Here is an 18,355-nt window from a genome sequence, read left to right as displayed (position 1 = left end):
TCATTTCACAGATGAGAAACTAGACATTAAGTGATTTGCTCGAAGACTTGAAAACCCCTCCCTTCTAGTGCAGTCATTTACCCCAAGGTGTATATATTTGGAGGTGATGTGTAAGAGCAATAGATATGCCAGAGGCAGACAAACATATCAAGTGAATCAGACTTTCAAAAGGCAGAGAGTCTTTATCTTTATGCTAATGTTTATGAACTGTAGTAGCCAAGTTATTCCTGCACTGGCCCTGATCACTGGTTCTAGCGCTACCAGGAGGCTCAAGCTGGCACCCTCCTTACATCTCCCCTTTTCTTGTGTCACAGAGTTCCAGTACAGTAGGCCACGTATTGATTACCAGATGAACTGGAAATGGGCAAATCCACTGCTTTGACCACCTTGCTCCTGCAATAAGGGAACACTACTTAGATCTCCATCAGAAGCTATAAGGTCTAAAAACACTCATTGGTTGGGCCAAATGCCTTATAGAATACTTGAAGCATTTTCCTTATTTTTCTCTCTGTAAATTCGTATTTTCTAAATTCTATTCTTTCTTAAATACCGATTTAAAAAGACAGTCTTAGAACTATGAAAATAGAACCTTAAGGTTGATAATTAATTAGAATGATGGGCAACTACAAGATAATTAGTGATCACATACCTTAGTCATGAACTTTTGAGACATGAGGCTTTAGTTTGTTGATGAACTCTGAAGTAATTATTTTTCCCATTTTTGCCTTTTCAAAGATTTGACTCTAAACATTCAGTAAAAGAAGAAAAGAGAAAACTTGTGTTTATTTTTTATCTAGCATGTATATGTAAAATAAAATTACACAGTCATCCTTTTTAAGCTCCTACTCCGAATGTTTAATCAGTCTTTGATGTTGAATTGAATAATTCCCTCTGGGATGTGAGGAGTTAGTTGCAGAGAAAGAAGACAGGGTAGGACATTATTTATATTTGATACGCATTTAATGGACTACAGTGACTTTAATTTAGCCAAGGTCATGGATAGCCTTCTAATCAAATGAGAGCACAACTGGAACGTTAAAGAAATTGCTATAGTTAACCCCTTATATGTAACACTAATGATTTCTTGCACACTCATTTTTGCCGGGTGGCTGAGTTTCAGAAGAGTGTTTCTTGCAAAGTTGGAATAGCCTGAGACTTGAGCATGGCTCTCAATCCAGCTCTTCACATGCAAAATCTGCCTTGGTGTAGGCCTTGGCTGCCTGCCCACAGCTGCCCAGTCGTCACTGTCAGCCACTTCCTGTATTCAGAGAAAGCTCTGACCTCGAGGGGGTGTACTTTTTTGCCCGTAGGAAGTCCACATGCCCTTTTCAGTTGTAGGCTGCACTATGGCTTATGGTGTCATATCTTCCCTTTAAATGTCCAAGTGCAGGTAACGTGATTTGAACACTGTTAGACAATGATATATATATTTATTGTTTTAATTTAAAAAGAAAATGTTTACTGACTCTTCAGTTCTACTTGTAGATAGTTACCTAAGAGAAATGAAAGCAAGTCTATGAGATCTGTATATAAATGTTCTTAGCAGTTTTATTCATAGTACCAAAATTAGAAATCAACTGTCAATCAACAGGTGAATGGATAAACAAACCTGTAGTTTATTCATGGCATGTAATACTACCTGGCAATGAAAAAGAGCAAACTAGCAATACACAAAATAATGTGGATGAGTATCAAAAACATGCTGAGTGAAAGAAGCCACAAGCAAGAGTTCCTATTGAGTGATCCATTTTTATGCAGTTCTAGCACGAGAAGTGCTTCCCTGTAGGGATAGAAGTGAGGCCAGTAGTTGCCTGTGGGTCATGGTGTTGGGAATTGACTCCAGAAGGGCATAGGGAGCCTTTTGTGGTGATGGAAAAGTTCTATGTCTTGATTGTGGTGAAGATTACTGAGATGTATGTATCTGTCACAACTCATTGAACTCTATTCTCTAAATGAGTTCATCTTATTACCTGTAATTTATACCTCATTAAAACCAATAAATAAAAAAACATTGACAAGATATCCAGAAAAGAGAGTGAAAGGGGAAACATGAGCAGTGCCCATCAGTCTATGTTTCAGCCAATGACTAGGTGAGAGAGATTTGGGTGAAGTTGCAGAGGCAGGAAACAAATGGGGGAATTTCTGGATACTGCTTAGCACCCAAAGTCCTTAGTTCAGAAAACAGCCATGGGGTATTCTTCCAATGTCAACTGAACAATGTATCTTTCTCAAAGAGTGTTAACAGAGATTGAGGACTTCTCTCAGGAGGAAAGTTGGCTAATCAAACACAAGGGACTAGTTTAGACCTTCTCTTCAGTCTTTGCAGCTGGAGGGACCGCACTGGTGCAGCAGGGAGCCCATACCAGTAGGTCTGCCCTCTGTGGCAGCCCGAGCAAAACAGAACAAAAATAGCTGGGACTCCAAAATCCAGCCCAAAATAGAGAAGCTGTTGGGGCTGCCTGGCTAGTTAACTCCAAAAAGACAACCAAGTGCCAAGGTCACTGCCCTATTCTCAGGTGCCCCTCACTTTCACAGTGAACAGTACTGTGATCCCAGCATCCATACCATAGGTTGCATATGAGGTTGCATATATATAGGATAGGTTAAATCTGCCAGAAATGGTATGGGCTTCATTATAACATATTAAGTTTCTTGTCACTGAAGTTGTCTAAACAGAAAGTTTGTAGGAATGTGAAACCTATTACTTTTAATATTTCACCTGATACTAAGAATCTGTGATTCTATTCTTGTCCAGATAGATGTGGATGTCTTAAAGACTTGATTTATAAACAATGAATTGATGGTGGTTGTATTTCATATAGGTCACATATTACACTGAAATACATTTGTGTTGCATGAAAATATTTCCACCTGACTCTCATGTTTAATCCCAGAAATAAAGGCTCTTGTATCCACTCTACTATCTAGAGGATTATTTCACTGAGTGAAGACATGCTGATATTCCACCCTGAGGCATATTTAATAATTTGAATATTCCTTCCATATGACAAACTGGGTAGGTAACTCTAGTTGAAATTTAAGAGATTTTATTCAATTTGAAAAATTAAAGTGGATGCAGAATAACAAGTGCCCAACCAGCCACTTAGCTAATGTCCTAAGCAGGCAGAGTAGAAATAAGAGTAAAATCAGTTTCCAAGACCATCAGTTATTCATAAAGAAGATCAGTACACACAGACTTCTCAAAATGAGTTTCTCACCTGGGAAGGCTGTTTGTGATGCCATGGCCCATCTCTTAGCTAAATATAAATTATACAGTGGTTTTTAAACTAAGGACCTTGCTGGTAGGGCAGAGAGCTTTCTTAAGTCTCCTTGCTTGACCTATTATGGCTCATGTTTGTAAATAAATCAGTTAAGCAAAAAATTAAATAAACATCAATCATGGCTTTAAGGTAGGATAGAATACAAAATATAATAGACTAAACCCTTGTATAATATGTATTCAGACAGCATTTTGGACATACCATAGTATGGTTTTCCTTTAGTTGATGAAATTATTTTCTGTGCATGCAAGCTGTGTTCAGGGTTGATGCCCCTACCACTTAGAGAACGCTTTTATGATGTCCAAAGAAACTAAGCTGCTGTAGGAAACTAATACAGCTGTATTGGATTGTGTCTGCTTCCAGTTAAATAACCATCTTTGCTTCATATACTAACTTTTTGCTGAAGAGATTGAAATATTTTACTTTGGTGGCTAGGCCAGACTTTAGGTATTTGTGATAGGCATTTAAATTTGTATCCTCTGATCTTTATAAAGGGATTTTCTGTTCTGTTTTATGGTGGACAGGACCATGTCAGTACCAGCCACATCCTAAATTCACTTGTCAAAGTCTTGCGTTCTCTGAAGTGAAACAGCACATCTCCCAGAAACAAACAATCTTTGTGGTAGGAAACTATGATAGCAGTATCTAATATCTCTTATAAAAATTCACAACTAATGGCACTTTCCATTGACTTCCCTTCTAAAAAAATTTCAAAATAGAAAAATAGGAAACCTACAGAAAGATCCAAAATGATCATCACATCTCATAGTATGCCTACGTATGTGCAGTATAATGAGTCAGACTTATTCTAAAACTGTCAGTTTCTCCACCTTTGATGCTCAAATCATGTTTGCGACATTGTCAGCATTTTCATCTCACTGGTTAGACTTGTCTCTGAGCTTGCACAATAGGCTCTTTGTAGATTCATCTTGCTATTCTGTGCACTGGTGTCCACAGGTAAGAACACTTTTTTATGAGTGTGGAATGTAACTCTAAATATCCAGCTTCATAACTGACCTTGATCAATCTAAGAAAAATTAATAAACCCAACTCCTCCCTCCGGCTTAATTCCACATGGCCTGTTTTCCTGCTTCATATAGCTTAGAATTAAATGAACTCCCTCCCTCTGCCCTCTACCTCCTCACAGCCCTATTTTAAGGTATAATCACTTGAAAATTTGAATAAGCAGTTGCTTATGAATATATGGTCTTTAGTTATGTATTTGACCTCCTCTTATTTGTGAGATTACACATTTTGAACAAGAGTAACCTTTGTGTGTTCATAGAGCCCTAGATGAGAAATTTTACTGGTGTACCCCAGAGGGCTAGAGAGTGACTACTGGTTAAGAAAAACAGGTTTTGGAAATCAAAAAAAATGTTTCCCTGGCCCCATCAGCTCTGTGTCATAGATGTTGAGAGTGGATCAGCGCCGTGACTGTGCCAGCATGTTCACAGGCCATATGCTCACTCGCTGCTGTTCATTGGAGCCATCTTGATATCATTTCCTACCTCACCTCTTACTTTTTACTCTCAGTAAATCATACTCCAAAAATTTCTCAGGTCAAAATCTCACCCAAAAGGCATCATGGTAAAAGTATCTGTTTCTCACTGTATTGACAATATTCACTGACCCAGAGCCAATAGCACCCTGGAGAAGCACTTACAGTGTAGGACTGTGCCCCAGCGTAGGAGCTGAGAGCCCACAAGCCAGGCCCTTGTTACTCAAAGCATGGCCTGAGGACTGGCATCACTAGTATGCTAAGAACTTGTTAGAAATGCAGAATCGTAGGCCCACCTAGACTTACTGGATTAGGAGATGCAAAATCCTGGTGATAAGATATGCACATTAAAAGTTTAAGAAACACTGAGTTACCCTATAAGCTTTGTGAGAGTATGTGCCACACCTGCGCTGTTCATTTTATTCCCACCTGCTGACATAGTGACTGGCTCTGAGCTGATGCTGGGTAAATGTTGTTGAATAAATGAATGAATTCTGGGGGAAATTGTCATAAACATCATACATCTCTTGCAAAGATTAATTCAGTTTGGGAAACAATAGAATAACAAGTTATGAGAAGAGGCTAATTTGTGGGTGTTAGTGTTCACCAATAATTTGTTTTCTTTCTTCCTAAAGGAGATGGTGATCTAATTTTACCAGATGGATACTGGAAAGATGAAAATAAAGGAATGGTTACAGAGGCATGACAATAGAAGTCTGACATGCATGCTTCTTGAGTACCCCTAGCCATTGCTTTTTCCTTTAAGAACACCATTATATTTAAATATTTTGGATCTGTCTTCTTGAAGAGGATTAAGGATGGAGGCATGTGAGGTGAGACAGAGGACTCCTTCCAAAACATATAATACGAAAATATAGTTAATACAATTAATCCTGAAAGAGCAACAGGAAAGAAGGCTGTACCAGCCTGCATACACCTGGAGAAAAGAACAAACGTCACAGAGCAGGGTAATGTACCAAAGCCATTATCCGGCGGGACCCAAGCCCTTCCCCAACCCCAGCTCACCTGCGGAAGAGAAACAGAGCAAGAAGGTGGTGGAAGCCTAGGACTACTGAACACCCAGCCCTGGAGATCTGCTTTGGGAACACGAACCTACTTTGCATGGTGCTCTGGTGATTAGTGGGGTTGGAAAGCTTAGACAGGCAGAATACTTGGAGAGACTGAGATTCCAGCTGTTTGTGGAAAACAGGGATCCACATCTGGCTGCTCTGGGACAAAAGAAAGGAGGGCAATCTGAGAGACTTCCTAACAGCAAGAGAGCTACTCAGGAGAAAGGATAAGTGGACAAAATTGTCTGGGCACACTGCACAGCAGGTTGGGAACTTTCAAGAGCTTCAGGTCCTCAATCCACCTGGATGGCTACTCAGCTCTGAGGCTATCCACCGTGATATGCACCCTGCTGCACCTTCCTCCTGGCCTGCCGGCACCAGCTCAAAAACTGGTAGTTTCTGCGCTACTGTGAGGCCAGCCAGAGGGAGGCCCCGCCTACAGCAGCTACAAAGAAAAGCACAGAGGCTTACACCTGTGTGCTCGGTCTACTGGTTCTGACAGTGGAAATAGGAACAGCAGCCAAGAAACAGGAAACAGCTCCCTCCTCCCACCAAGTGCCAGCCTTGCTCCCCTGCAACCCCCGACATTGCTCCAGGGGCTGAGCAGCCCCAGAGAGTAGAGCTTCTGGGCACTAAAGGGTGTCACGTACAAATATGAAATGTCAGAGGAACCTGGTTCAAACCAAATTCCAACAGACACCAGAAAAAGTAAAAAGTGAAACTCAAGTCATCAATCTTCCTGAAAGAGAGTTCAAAATAAAAATCATAAACATGCTCATAGAGGAACAGAAAAATATTCAAGAAATCAGGGATGAATTAAGGGTGGAGATTCAATCACTGAGAAATTCTATATCTGAAATGAAACATACAATGGAGGGATTTAAAAGCAGATTAGATGTAGTAGAGGAGATGGTAAATGAAATAGAAATTATAAAAGAGGAATACAAAGAAGCTGAGGCACAGAGAGAAGGAAGGATCTCTAGAAATGAAAGAATATTGATAAAACTGTGTAACCAATCCAAATGGAACAATATTTGCATTATACGGGTACCAGAAAAAGAAGGGAGAAAAGAGGGATAGAAAGTGTATTTGAGGAAGTAATTGCTGAAAACTTCCCCAAACTGGGTAAGGAGATAGTCTCTCAGGCCATGGAGGTGCACAGATCTCCCAACACAAGGAACCCAAGGAAGACATCAAAACATATAATAATTAAAATGGCAAAGATCAAGGATAAGGACAGACTATTAAAATCAGCTAGAGAGAGAAAAAAGACCACATACAAAGGAAAACCCATCAGGCTATCATCAGACTTCTCAACAGAAACCTTAAAGGCCAGAAGGAAGTGGCATATATTTAATGCAATGAAGCAGAAGGGCCTTGAACCAAGAATACTCTATCCGGCAAAATTATCATTTAAATTTGAAGGAGGGATTAAACAGTTTCAAGATAAGCAAAAGCTGAGAGAATTTACCTCCCACAGACCATCTCTACATTGTATTTTGGAGGGACTGCTATAGATGGAAGTGTTCCTAAGGCTAAATAGCTGTCATCAGAGGGAATAAAACACACAGTAAAGAAAGTAGAACAATTCATTACTAAGTAGATACAAAATCAAATCAACCACCCCCAAAGTCACTCAAGGGATAAAGAGGGCAGAATATGATACCTAATATATAAAGAATGGAGGAGGAAAAAAAAAGAACCTTTACGTTGTATTCATAATAGCATACAAAGTGATTTAAATTAGACTGTTAGATAGTAAGGGAAGTACCCTTGAATCTTTGGTAACTGCAAATCTAAAGCCTGCGATATCAATAAGCACATTCCTATTGATAATCACCCAAAATGTAAATGGTCTGAATGCACCAATCAAATGACATAAAGTCATTGAACGGTTAAAAAACAAGACCCATCTATATGCTGCCTACAAGAGACTCACTTCAAACCCAAAGACATCCACAGACTAAAATGGAAGGGAGGAAAAAAAGATATTTCATGCAACTAATAGGGAGAAAAAAGCAGGACTTGCAGCACATCTATCAGACAAAATAGACTTCAAAGCAAAGAAAGTCACAAGAGACAAAGAAGGACATAACATAATTATAAAGGGGTCAGTCCAACCATCATAAATAATCTATGCACCCAACACAGGAGCATCTATGGATGTGAAACAAATACTAATAGAATTAAAGGGGGAAATAGAATGCAATGCATTCATTTTAGGAGACGTCAGCACACCACTCACTCCAAAAGACAGATTAAGCAGACAGAAAATAAGTAAGGACAGAGAGGCACTGAACAACACATTAGAACAGACGGACCTAAGGGACATCTACAGAACTCTCCAACCAAAAGCAACAGGATACACATTCTTCTCAAGTGCACATGGAACATTTTCAAAAATAGATCATATACTAGGCCAAAAATAGAGTCTCAGTAAATTCTAAAAGATTGAAATTGTACCAACCAGCTTCTCAGACCACAAAGGTATAAAACTAGAAATAAATTACTCAAAGAAAACAAAAAAGCCCTCAAACATATGGAGGCTTAACAAGATGCTCCTAAATAACCAATGGGTCAATAACCAAATAAAAACAGATCAAGCAACTTATGGAGACAAATTACAACAATAATTCAACACCAAAAAATCCATGGGATGTAGCAAAGGCCATGGTAAGACGGGAGTATATTGCAATAAAGGCCTACCTCAGGAAAGAAGAACAATCCCATATGAACAGTCTAAACTCACAATGAAACTAGAAAAAGAAAAACAAATGAGGCCCAAAGTCAGTAGAAGGAGGGACATAATAAAGATTAGAGCAGAAATAAATAAAATTGAGAAGAAAAATACAATAGAAAGAATCAATGAAAGCAGGAGCTGGTTCTTCGAGAAAATAAACAAAATAGATAAACCCCTAGCCAGACTTATCAAGAAAAAAGAGAGTCTACACACATAAACAGAATCAGAAATGAGAAAGAAAAAAATCACTATGGAAATACAAAGAATTATTAGAGAATACTATGAAAATTATGTGGTAACAAACTGAATAACCTAGGAGAAATGGACAACTTCCTACAAAATACAACCTTCCAAGGCTAACCCAGGAAGAAACAGAAATCTGAGTAGACCAATTACCAGCAACGAAATTGAATTGGAATAAAAAAAACTAACTAAAAACAAAATTCTTGGACCAGATGATTTCATTGCTGAATTTTATCAAACATTTAGTGAAGACTTAATACCCATCCTCCTTAAACTTTTCCAAAAAGTATAAGAGGAGGGAATACTCCCAAACTCATTCTATGAGTTCAGCATCACTCTAATTCCAAAACCAGGCAAAGACACCACAAAAAAGAAAATTACAGACCAATATCCCTGATGAACACAGATGCAAAAATATTCTGCAAACTGAATTCAAAAATACATCAAAAAGATCATCCATCATGGTCAAGTAGGATTTATTCCAGGGATGCAAAAATGGTACAACATTTGAAAAATCCATCAACATCATCCACCACATCAACAAAAAGATGGACAAAAACCACATGATCATCTCCAGGGATGCTGAAAAAGCATTCAACAAAACAACATGCATTCATGATAAAAACTCTCTCAACAAAATGCATATAGAGGGAAAGTACCTCAATATAATAAAGGCCATATATGACAAACCCACAGCCAACATCATACTTAACAGTGAGAAGCTGAAAGCTTTTCCCTTTAATATGGAGAAGAAGACAAGAATGCCCACTCTCCCCACTTTTATTCAACATAGTTCTGGAGGCATGGCAATCAGACAAAACAAAGAAATAAAAGGCATCCACACTGGCAAGGAAGAAGTTAAACTGTCCCTGTTTGCAGATGACATGATATTGTACATAAAAAACCCTAAAGAATCCACCCCAAAACTACTAGAACTAATATCTGAATTCAGCAAAGTTGCAGGATGCAAAACTAATACATAGACATCTGTTGCATTCCTATACATTAACGATGAACTAGTGGAAAGAGAAATAAGGAAAACAATTCCATTCCAATTGCATCAAAAAGAATAAAATATCTAGGAATAAATCTAACCAAGGAAGTGAAAGACCCTATACCTATATGAAAACTACAAAGACACTCATGAGAGAAATTAAAGAAGATACCATTAAATGGAAATATACCCCATGCTCATGGATACGAAAAATTAATATTTTCAAAATGGTTATCCTGCCTAAAGCAATGTACAGATTCAATGCAATCCCTATTGAAATACTGACAGCATTCCTCAACGAACTAGAGCAAATAGTTCTAAAATTTATATGGAACCACAAAAGACCCCAAATATCCAAAGCAATCCTGAGAAGGAAGAATAAAGCTGGGGGGATTACACTCCTCGACTTCAAGCTCTACTATAAAGCTACAGTAATCAAGACAATTTGGTACTGGCACAAGAAAAGACCCATAGACCAATGAACAGATATTAACCCAAGCATATACAGTCAATTAATATACAATAAAGGAGCCATGGATATACAATGGGTAAATGACAGCCTCGCCAACAACTGGTGTTGGTAAAACAGGACAGCTACATGCAAGAGAATGAAACTGGATTATTGTTTAACCCCTTATGCAGAAGTAAACTCGAAATGGATCAAAAACTTGAATGTAAGTCATGAAACCATAAAACTCTTAGAAGAAAACATAGGCAAAAATCTCTTGAGTATAAACACGTTCAACTTTTTCCTGAACAAATCTCCTTGGGCAAGGGAAACAAAATAAAAAATGAACAAATGGGACTACATCAAGCTAAAAAGCTTCTATACAGCAAAGGTCACCACCAGCAGAACAAAAAAGGCATCCTACAGTATGATAGAATATATTTATAAATGCATATCCAACAAGGGGTTAACATTCAAAATATATAATGAACTCATATGCTTCAACATCCAAAAGGCAAATAACCCTATTAAAAATGGGCAGAGGATATGAACAGACACTTCTCCGAAGAAGAAATTCAGATGACCAACAGGCACATGAAAAGATGCTCCACATTACTAATTGAAATGTAAGTTAAAACCACAATGAGATATCACCTCACATCAGTTAGGATGGCCAACATCAAAAAGACTAGGAACAACAAATGCTGGCGATGATGCGAAGAAAGGGGAACCCTCCTACACTGCTGGTGGGAACATAAACTAGTTCAACCATTGTGGAAAGCAATATGGAGGTTCCTCCAGAAAGTAAAAACAGAAATACCATTTGACCCAGGAATTCCACTCCTAGGAATTTAACCAAAGAAAATAACTTCTCAGATTCAAAAAGACATATGCACCCCAATGTTTATTGCAGCACTATTTACAATAGCCAAGATATGGAAACAACTTAAATGTCCATCAGTTAGTGAATGGATAAAGAAGATGTGGTACATATATATAATGGAATACAATTCAGCCATAAGAAACAAATCCTACCATTTGCAACAACATGGATGGAGCTAGAGGGTTTTATGCTCAGTGTAATAAGTCAGACAGAGAAAGACAAATACCAAATGATTTCCCTCATTTGTAGAGCATAACAACAAAGCAATACTGAAGTAATGAAACAGCAGCAGACTCACAGATTCCAAGAAGGGACTAGCGGTTACCAAAGGGGAGAGGTTGGGGAGGGTGTGTTGGGTGGGATGGAGAAGGGAATTGTAGGGTATCATGATTAGTGCACATGGTGTATGTGAGGTAATGGGGAAGACAGTGTAGCACAGAGAAGACAAGTAGCGACTCTGTGGCATCTTACTACACTGATGGACAGTGACTGCAATGGGGTATGGTGGGAACTTGATAATAGGGTAAATGTAGTAACCACATTGTTTTTCTCATGAAACTGTCATAAGAATGTATATCAATGATACTGTAATAAAAATAAATATTTTGTGTGATCCACCAATAGTATGAAAATATATTTTCTTCTTTAATAACCATAGAGCAGCATTGAGTTTAATTGAAGTGGTCCCATCACCAAAAGGTAATCCTCCCAGGCTCCTTACTGTATTTGCTGAGTATACACATTATTGGGAATGCAAGGGGTTCCCTGCAGCATAGTCTGCTGTACATATAGGTGCCCACTTGTCTCCTTCATGTGCATTAGCTTAGTCCCCCCATGGAGTTGATCTACATATGGCAGAGCGTTAGCAAATAGTGGTTAGTGTATTAGTCTTTATTTTTTAATAACAGGCTTGGTAGGGCCTCTATGTGAGAATAGTTTTTAGTGGTTGTGTCTGCTGGGTCCTTTGGGAAGCAGACACTAAGACAGAGTTAGAGGACAAGAGATGTGTTGAGAATAATTTCTGTTGAAAGAAAAATGGGTGTGGGATCAGGAGTAGGCAGAGAGTTTTCAGATGGCAATCTGGTCTGAGACCTGGACTGCGCTAGCAGGAAGGAAGGAGGGGTGGGAAGACAGAGGCTCTAAGACAGCCTTCCACAGTCCAGTGGGGTGCTCTGGATCAAAGACTTCCCACAGAAGAACCCTGCACTGGGCAGAAATGCTGGGCCCTACTTTCCCACCACCTCGAATGCTTAACAGAGTTTTCAATGCTGCCATTGGAGGCTGTCAGCTCACTGCGTGCCTCGTAGCTAATCAACATGTTCCTGGACGGAGTTCGGAGAGACACCTATCCATAGATGCAACAGATAAATAATTGAGATAAATAATTTGGGGAAACCGTTTAACTTAGAGTAACCTTACCTCCAACATATTCAAAGTCACAGTGACTAAAACTTCTGGACTACCTACAGATGCATCACAACAAATTCTACTAACCTGGAAGCCACTAGCACACTTGAAAAAGGTTTAGAGGCACTGTCTTTTTCCCACTTCTGCCACTTAACAGCAGTGTGAATGTAGGCAAAAAGACTGCTATTTCCAAGCCTCAGTTTTCTCATCTGTAGTAATAGTACCATAATAATAATAGTAATAATAATACCCAGTTTGGGAAGGTTAAATGAGGAATAAATTAGATGGCACACAAAGAGCTTAGGATAGTATGTGGAACAGAAAGTGCATATCAATCTCTTACTAACAAAATACAATGGCAAGAAAGTTGCAGTATTTTCTCAAATTCTACATAAAACCTTTGAATTGGTGATGAATAGCATTTCAGTTTTTAACCACCTAGGAGACCTTCTGATTGGAGTTTATAAGCTCCTTTACTATATGAATTAGATGTGATTTGGAATATAATACTTTTATTTGCTGTAATTTTTGCACTTAAAAGAAATATAAAATCACTCAGGTAGGTTGTTCTACCTGTCAAATTATAGTCTTAATTATGTCTCTCTGGGCCAGTTAGGTTAGCACTAGGAAAAATCACCTCCTTTGTCAAGACTGTAGACAGCTCCCAGAACCAGAGTCAAGTCCCTATGATGTATATGTCCTCCTGTTGGTGGGAATGGTCCAGAAGTTCTTTCTTTAAAAGATGCTCCATCCTGAGCCATAAACTGGCAGCTAAAATTTCCAGCTATTTTCCCCAAGTACATTATAACTGTACATATAAGCAATAATTAAGGACAGGAATATACATTAGCTTTTCCACTGTAGTCTCATTTGGTGCCTAAGCCAAACTTAAGTTAAAATAAAGAGCTTGGTAGGCATAACTATGATTTTTGCAATGGAAATATTCAGGTAATGTATACAGTTACTTTGATGGAACCCTCTGGTATGGGTTTGTGATGAAATCAGGAGTGTCTCTGATGCACAGGGATTTTTTCTGACATCCACCTTGGAGGTTCTATGTGTGAGTGGCCTCCTGAATGTGTATAAGTTGCTCTGAATTCTTTCTATTTTCTCCTTGAGTTAGAATATAAAGAAATTTCAGAAGGCTGCTTTTCCATAGCATAAATTCTGAGATAAGGAAAAGTCTATGCTCATTTCAAATGAATGTATTATTTTGCATTCCTTAAGGCTGCACATCAATTATGATTTTATGTGCATAGTTAAGTCACTTGATTCTTATTGCAAATCTGGGGAGATAGGCATTTGTATCTTAAAGAAAGGCATGCCCTAGAAGTGATATAGTGGCTTGTTCAAAATAGTATTTTTTGACTACTCTATGTTGTAAACAATTATAAGGTGTCTTCAGAAATTTTCTGAAACTTGAAAGAAATTTTTTAAAATAAAAATTAATTGGAACTAGATTATCCTAATTAATAATATAATTCTCCATCATTTCTTTACATGGGAGAGAAAAGTAAGTTGTGTAGAGGGCCAGTACTGTTATTGTTCTGGGATGGCCCTCCACTCTGAGGGGCCATGCCAGGCTTGTCCGTGTTCATGAGTGAGCAGGTCTTAATAGTCTGAGCCAGGCTAGCTCAAACACAGCAGGCTGAGACAGATACCTGGCTCCTCAAGGTGACTTTGCTTGTATGTGTTCTGAGTCCGGGCTTTCCAACTGGGCTGCTTATCAAATTCCGTTATGAAAATTTTGAAGATAAAAACTGCCGTCTCTGTCATCTTAGATTCTGACTTAAAAGTTCTACATCAGTGGTTCTCAAATTATACTGTACATCGGAACCACTTAGAGGGCTTGTTGAAACACAGATTGTTGGGCTCAGCGGCATGCTAGAACTGACTTCCACTGACTCACAGAGTCTACTGTATATATAGCCTTCCAATATCACGTTCAGTGATGGCATGTGGATAGCTCGAAATCAGCTATGGTGTTTACACAGGAGAAACTGGCAAGTGCTACTAATCAGGGCTTTCCTCTCCTCAAGAGCCAGCTGACCATTTACCAGCACACCACTGGCAGAGCCATACTTCCAGGGCTTCTGGTTTAGTAGGTCTGGAATGTTGTCCCAGAATTTGCATTTCTAGCCCATTCTCTGGCAATACGACTGCTGCGGGCTTGAGGAGGGCACACTAAGAACAATGCATCTAGAAGTGGTGTGCAATTCGATAGCCACTAAACCATGTGTGGTTATTCAAATTTAAATTAATTAAAATTCAATAAAATTTAGAAGTCTGTTCCTCAGTATCATTAGTCACATTTCATGTGCTTAAACTAATACAATGTTATGTGTCAGTTATCTCAATAAAAATGGGGGGAAATTGTTAAACAATAATGTGTGGTTAGTGGCTACCATATTAGCAGTGCACTCCTAGAACATTTCATCATTGTGGAAAGTCCTGGTGGGCAACACTTTTCTAAGATAAATTCTGTGTACCTAAATTTTTTTAAAGTTCCACAGGTAGTTCTGGTGGGAAGCCTGTTTCAATAATCACTACAGTTATTAAATGATTCTGTAACTCTCTAAAAATCAAACTCATAAAATTATATTTTCCTCATTTTCTAGTTCTTACTTGGGAGGAAGGATCCATTTGTCAAAATTCTCTAGTATTGATAATATGTGTTAATGACTGTTTTTCACAGATGAGATAGAAAGAAGATGAAAGGTATTGTTAAAATGGGATCCAGCCCCAAGTCCATAGCTTCCCAGTCCAGGGGTTTCTCTTCTACACTGTGACAGCTTCTCCTAAATAGAACAAACTATTACAGGCACCTGGTGGTGGCCCTGCCTCTGGACTGCTCAGGGCCCAATAAGGAACCCCACTGCCCTGCCCCAGACTGCATGTGTGGCGGATGAAAGCCCCCAGGGTCTTTCCGACTTTATCTAGTGACATTCTCCTAACCAGTGAGGATGCAAATTGCGTTTCTTGAGAAACAATTGATTATATTAATATTAAAGTGTTCAAACCAGAAGATCACACAAGACTAAAGAGGGAATAAAATTAATTAACAGTCATTAGTGACATATGTATAACAGGTTACCAAAACCTGAGCTGCTGCAGCTTACGCAGGCAGGGAGAGGTCTGCCAGTTAGACCTGGAAAGGCTGGCCTGGAACGCGGTCTCATGTGAGCACTGTGCCTCTGTGTCTGTTTCTTATACTGCCCGACATGTAGAAGTATGCTTTGTAGCTTAGCACCTCCAATAACTTTCATCTTAGTTCCTGTGTGACCAAAATTTTGTTATTTACAGGGATCAAAAAAATAGCCAATGGTGTTTCTTTTACTCTGAAAGATTTGATGCGGTACTTTTTTTCTCAGGTGGCAGTTTGCCTCTCTGAGCTTCAAAAGCTGTTGCTTGTCTGGTCTGTAGCAGTCTCTGCAAAACTACCTGGTCTTAGGCTGAAGTGAGGTGGGTAAGAAGGAGAGCAGTAGGGATGAAGTCAGATCGTGGGGCCCATGGTTGCGTAGGACCTTGTAGGACATAGAGAAAATCTTTGAGTAATAAGGGGCAGGCACTGAGAGTTTTATCAGAGGAGTGACATATACTGGCACATGTTTTAACAGATTATAACAAATATGTTGAGAATATACTAGGGGTAGGAGAGCTAGAAGCAGAGAGACCCAGGTATTCAGTCAACCAGGAAAGAAGCAGAGGTAGCTTGGTCCATGGCAATGGGGGGGGTTGGTGAGAAAGGAGTAGATTATGGATATCATTTTATAGCAACAGTGGACAGGGTTTCTGACACAGTAGAGGACAAGTGGGGGTGAAAGAGTATACTCAAAGATGACACCAAGGTTTTTGGCCTGTGCTCTTCAAAGAATTGGCTTGCCACCCACAGAGATGGGGACGCCTATGGGAGGACCATTTTGGAAGGCAGTTGTAAACATGAGAGGAATCCAGAGATATTTTAGTAATTGATATCTTTTGTGGTAAAGAAACACTTACCTGAGGTTCAGCAATTACTGAATTTTAGTTTTGATTTAATTTACATTTAATACCTAGAAAAATATTATATAGCTTTCCTATTGTTTCTCTAACAAATTATCACAAATATAGTGGCTTACACAATATAGGTTTTATTATTTTACAATTCTGGAGGTCAGAAGTCCAAAATGGGCATTGCTGGGCTAAAGTCAAGGTATTGGCTGGGCTGCATTCCTTCTAGAGTCTCTTGGGGCCTGGGCTTTTCCAGTTTCTAGAAGCTACCTGCATTCCTTGGCTCATGCAACCCTCTCTCCATTTCCAAATCCTGCAATTTTGGGCCAAGTCCTTCTTATACTGCCATTTCTTTTTGTCTCTCTTAAATCCACCTGTTCCATGTTAAGGGCCTTTGTGATTATATTCGGCCCACCCAGATAATCTAGGACAATCTCTCTATTTAAAAGTTATTGGATTAGCAACCTTAATTCTACTTTGACATGTAAGGTAACATATTAAAAAAGACCCAGGGATTAAGATGTGGGTATCTTTGGGAAGCCATTATTCTGCCTATTACAAATATTACAAATATTCTTAATATTGATAAAAATATAACTTTAATAAGAAAGATAAGGACAATCTTTTCAGCAAATAGTGTTGGAGAAACTGGATATCCACATGCAAATGAAGTTGGACCTTATCTTACATAATACATAAAATTAACTTAAAATATATTAAACCTAAATATAAGAACTAAAACTATAAAACTCTTAGAAAAAAATATAGGGGGAAAATTCATGACATTGGATTTGGCAATGATTTCTTAGATATGATACCAAAAGCATGACTAACAAAAGAAAAAGTAAATAAATTGGGACTTTCATTAAAATTTAAAACTTTTCTGTATCAAAAGGATACTAACAACAGAATAAAATACTACCCACAGAATGGGAAAACATAATTGCAAAGCACTACCTGATAAAAGGACTGATATCCAGAATATTTAAAAAACAAATAAAACTCAACAACAACAAACATCACAGAACTCAATTTAAAAGGGTAAAGGATTTTAATTGACATTGCTTTAAAGAAGATATACACATAGCCGATAGCATATGAAAAGATGTTCAACATAGCTATGAGAAAAATGCAAATAAAAACCACAACATACTGACTTCTGGTGAAAAAGATGGCAGAGTAGGAAGGCAAGGTGTAATTTTCCTCCCAATACACACCAAAGAAGCAACTATAGCAGAAACAACCCTGAAGATTGCAGAACAGACCACCTATCCCTGGGAAAGAAGAGAAGACCACACAGAGAAGGGTAAAGTGACAGAGTCGTGACTGAGCGGGACCCAAGCCCTTCCCCCATCCCAGCCCACAAGAGGGAGGGAGCAGAACAGAGACAGGATGGGATAAATGCCCAGGAACTCGGCACACCTGGCCCTGGACTACAAGTCCACATTACACTGGGCTTCGGTGAGTAACAGGGCTGGACATCAGGGAGAGTTGGAGCCCTCTAAGAGCCTGAGATTCCAGCTGCCTGTGGAGGACAGGCATGCTCCACTGGTCCCACTGAAACCCAAGACAGAGCAGTTGGAAATACTTACCAGCAGTGGGAAGGGTGCCAGAGGGACAATGATTGGATGAAGCTCTCTCTGCAGGAGAAAGGTCAGGTTGGATGACACTTCCCTTGCCCTCCTTCAGCCCAACTGGTTGGACATGCATAGGAGCCAGCTCCAAACACCCCATCCCTGCCACTGGTGGCTCAGCCCTAAGTTGCTTCTCTGAACACCTGCCCACCTACCCTGCCAGCCCC

The 18,355-nt window shown here is 39.1% G+C and overlaps 1 protein-coding gene across 1 annotated transcript in view; it reads left to right on the top strand.

Annotated features, from left to right (window-relative positions):
- The window catches only part of NEK11 (NIMA related kinase 11), a gene marked incomplete at its 5' end in the record, with an annotated part of 387,736 nt that overhangs the window by 188,256 nt on the left and 181,125 nt on the right, over positions 1-18,355 (top strand). Inside the window, 1 exon segment of the mRNA XM_073222396.1 lies at positions 3,488-3,491. Coding sequence (XP_073078497.1) covers positions 3,488-3,491 — 4 coding nt within the window.

The sequence above is a fragment of the Manis javanica genome, chromosome 15 (genome assembly GCF_040802235.1).
Source record: "Manis javanica isolate MJ-LG chromosome 15, MJ_LKY, whole genome shotgun sequence".
Lineage (NCBI taxonomy): Eukaryota > Metazoa > Chordata > Mammalia > Pholidota > Manidae > Manis > Manis javanica.
Note: the sequence above shows the minus strand (reverse complement) of the source record. Positions and strands in the feature narration are given on the sequence as shown.